This window comes from Manihot esculenta, chromosome 9, assembly GCF_001659605.2.
Source record: "Manihot esculenta cultivar AM560-2 chromosome 9, M.esculenta_v8, whole genome shotgun sequence".
In the NCBI taxonomy this organism is placed as follows: domain Eukaryota; kingdom Viridiplantae; phylum Streptophyta; class Magnoliopsida; order Malpighiales; family Euphorbiaceae; genus Manihot; species Manihot esculenta.
This window is the reverse complement of record NC_035169.2, coordinates 34,852,951-34,857,239: the sequence shown is the minus strand read 5'-3', so window position 1 is coordinate 34,857,239 and position 4,289 is coordinate 34,852,951. Positions and strand designations below refer to the sequence as shown.

Here is a 4,289-nt window from a genome sequence, read left to right as displayed (position 1 = left end):
TGACGCAGGGTTTTAACCTTTTTAAGTAGAGATGCCTAAATTTTTAAAAATTTAATAGCTGACCCTATTTCAAAATTAATTGATTAATATGTCTTCATATTTTATATAATTTGACTTTTCAATTTTTTTCATTTAATTAATTAGTATTTATTTTAATATTAATTAGAGATATTAAATAATATAAATATATAAAAAATAATTAGTACTTATTTTAATATTAATTAAAGATATTAAATAATATAAATATTTAAAATTATAAAAATTAAATAAAATAATAAAAAATATTATTTAATTTTTATATTATAAAAAATTTACTAATCAATCATTCATTATAAAAAAATATATTAAAATATTAATAATATTTTAAAAAAATTATTAATTAATTTTAACCGTTAAATATTATATAAAAATATAAAATAGCTTTAATATAAAAAAGATTATTTAATAGATTTACATAAAATTAAAAAATTAATTAATAAATTTTTTAAAATTATAAATATTAAATAATAATAGATTTAATATTTAAAATTAATGAAATAATTAATTAGTAAATTTTTTAAAATTTTAAAAATATTTAAATATATTTTTTAAAATTAATAGATTAATCAATAAATTTTCTATTAAATAATAAATTTTTTAATATAAATAATTAAAATTATAAAAACTAAATAATATCACTATTCAAACCATCTAACAAACTTTTTTAACAAGAAATATCAAAAAAATAAACTTTAAGAAAATAAAAATATTATAATCCAATAATTTTAATAAATTTTCTAAAAATAATTCACTCTACTTTTATTAATTCAGCTTTTTTTTCTTAAAAATTATACTCTCTCCATTACATAATTTGTATTATTTTATTTTTCATATATATTTAAAAATATATTAATTTTTCAATTATATATTTTAAAAAAATTAAATTTTATTAAATATTAATAAATATTTTGAAAAATTTATTAAAAATAATATAAAATTAAATAGGATTATAATAATTAATTTATATATTATTATAGTATAACAAAGGGAAGTGTATAATTATTTTTAAATAATTAAAAAAAATAGATAAAAATTATATGATGGAAAGAGTACGTTTTATTTATACCTAAATCTTAAAAACAAAAATTTTTAATTTTAAAATATGATATATATGTATATATATAATTAATATAATTTTGATATTAAGTATAAAATTATTAACAGTAAAATTAAATATATAATAAAATTAATTAAATATATAAAACAAATTTATAAATTTAAGAACAAATATTTAATGTAATAATTATAGTTATTAAACACATCGTTAAAAGCTTTTTTTATGACTTTTTGTATGTGTGAGATCTAAAAACTTGTAATCGAGTCAATTGGCCCACTCAATTTTTTTTAATTTCATTTATATTATTATATATAATTATTCTTATAACTACTAAAATACTTTTAACTGCACTAAAATTTTTAAAAAATTATAATATTTTAAAAAAATTAGACTTATTAAACTCTAATTATCGACATAGGTCGATTATAGGAAATTAAAATTATATATAATAATGATTTTTTATTTTTAGTAGGATATAGTTTTTCATTTGTTTAAAGAAAATAATTAAATTTTAAAAAGTTATAAAGAAAAAAAAGAGAGAAAGAAGGAATTGGAGATTGGGGGGAGGGGAACAATAAATGAGAGAATTTCATTGCTTGTATAATGAGATTGAAGTTGGATTAAAATTAACTATATTAACCGTCAAGTCAAAATTCAATGGATTTGGTGTTATGATATTATTTTAATGAAACTACAAAATCTCAATGACAAACTAAAATTAGCAAAAAATATATATATATAGAAATCAAGAAATTTAGTGGGCAAGTACACAGTACACAATAAGCATTTTGCATTTGATAGAATACATGAATTTGAGGAAAAAAAAAACAAAAAGATAAAGTTACAGTGCCTACCAGTACTGTTACACTTTTGTTCTGCCCCAAAACAAACTTAATGGAAAATTATATCAATAACAAACAAGAAAAACGAGAAGAATGCATATTTATCTCTTACCAAAGTCGTCATCAAAAGCCAAGAACCTCTTCAACAAATAGAAAAGGAACCTCAAAACGGCGTCGCACCAACCTTTTTTTTTTCAAAAAAGTTTGTCATTATTTTTCATTTTTATTTTTCCTGGTGGGGCAAATGAAAGACAATCTGTAATTCTGCAAGTCTGATGCCTGTGTCTTCTGTAAAAGCCATCCCACACTTGGATCAATAAGACTGCAACACTGAACATGCCACGGCTTGTGCCCAATGCCTCAACTTGGTCTTCACCTGCTGAGGATCATCCCCTGCACCATCTCTCTCATTCATGTTAATAAATTTCATATTTTTTTAATGGGGATGTAATTTATTATGTGGGTAATGGATTTCCTTTACCTGGGCTGCATATTTTCCAATCTGAATCACTAGTTTGGCTCCCAAACGATGAGGATCGCTTGCCCAAGGACGACATGGTCTCCGGGCACTCTGGCGTGGACACTGGACTAGGTGAAAGCTGTCGGTTTACTGCAAAATAAAGATCAAGAGCCGGCAAGGTATTGCACAGTTGCTGCCCTTCTTCTTCATTGAACCCAAACCCAAGTTCTATACACCCTTTAAGCTCGTTCAAGTCCTCGTCGGTCAAGTCTTCGGAATCAATAATATTGTTCTTTTTACGTTCTTGCATAAGAGTTTGGTGACGCCTCTTCTCCCAAGCGATGTCCCGTCGAGTCTCGCACATGGATAGCTGTTTCGACAACTTTTTCTTGTTCTTCGTTAAAAGCATACGCTGCAACTCCGACGTATCTGGGCCGTACAATGATGGTGATGATGATGAGGATGACAAAGATACATTATTGGTCATTGGGCTGTAGTCCGTCATCCCAATATTGAACAATATCAAAATGAGCAATGTTGAAGGGGAATGCCGCGGCAACGATATATACCTATTTGGTTGCAACAATGAATAAAGTTGAGAAAATGCAATGAACAGAAGGCGGCGTCGGCGGCAAAGAGAGAAAATAGCCGTCGCGCCGCCAGCTGCGTGGGGGGAGTGTGGGATGGGGAGCGGGGGTGGGTATGAAAAGATCCTTAGATGAAGAAGAGATATGGTATATGATTGGAAACACACACCAGCCCGACCAGCTCAAGCTAGAGAAGCTGTGCAGGGCTTTATTAATGGAGGTGGTGGTAGGCACTAAGGAGAGAGGAGTTGCGGCGGTCGCGCACATCCGTTGGGTTGTGTTTTTGTTGTTATACCATTCATTTGTAACTTCCATATGGTAAATTTGGAATCTTGGTTTTTTTAGATTTTTGGCTATTTTGGATTGTTGTGTTGCTGCTCTTTTTTTAAGCTTTTCCTATTTTGTTACATTTTTAAAATAAAAAATATTAGCAAAATAAATATTTAATATTTAAAAATAACCGTTATTAGCATTTCCCCATTTAGAATTATATATATAGCCTTTTGCCAAATGGGATTCATTCAATGAATTTTCTTTTCTCTTCTAGAAAAGATTTTGAGTGATTTTGGTTATGGAAAGGATTTTGGTGTTTAATCTATAATGAGAAACTCAAATTAATTATTCCCTGAAATGTTTTGCCAGTTCCAATCTTTCTTACTATTTAATCTATAATATCTGGTCAATTTTATATTACTTATCTTACTGTGCAAGTAATGAAGGTTCAAATTAATATATATTATACATAATATAAATAAAATAATTTTAATTTTTAAATACATCCTTAAATTATTAGTTTATAAGAAAAATTAATATCATGTCAAACTTGAAAAGTCAATATTGAGTAAAATATCTAAAACTAAATATTAATATGAGCTATTTTTTTTCCAACTTCTAAGATTAAATATCTCTATGTTTGGAAAAATGAAGAAACAATTAGTTTTATATAATCCTCACCATCAACGTAGCTTGTTAAACCATAACAAAAACTTTATCTACGCCCTGATTTAGCGGTTGAGAGGTCAACCCATGGTAGTATTTGAAAAATGGAGGCTTTCCCTTTTTTTTTTATCTGAAAGTGTAGAAGAAGACCGACACAGTGGCAGAAGCTAGAGCTCCAAAGCTGTAGCTCTAGAATAATACCACAAATGTAAATAAGTTTGATATTTATTTGGTGAAACATTTCATCTACCTATATATAAATTAATTATTATAATATGTTTAGCTTCTAAAATATTTTTTAATATTTAATAAATTTTAATATAAATATAATTAAAAAGCTAAGTACTTATTGAATGATTAGGGAG

The 4,289-nt window shown here is 25.8% G+C and overlaps 1 protein-coding gene across 1 annotated transcript; it reads right to left on the bottom strand.

The window, feature by feature from the left end:
- Positions 1 to 1,861: 1,861 nt before the first annotated feature.
- LOC110623765 lies at positions 1,862 to 3,348 on the bottom strand. The gene is made up of 2 exons (XM_021768785.1): positions 2,420 to 3,348; positions 1,862 to 2,331 (listed from the first exon to the last, which is right to left on the bottom strand). The coding sequence occupies exons 1-2, from the start codon at positions 2,901 to 2,903 to the stop codon at positions 2,252 to 2,254; spliced, it is 564 nt and encodes a 187-aa protein (XP_021624477.1). The 5' UTR covers positions 2,904 to 3,348; the 3' UTR covers positions 1,862 to 2,251.
- Between the last annotated feature and the right edge of the window lie 941 nt (positions 3,349 to 4,289).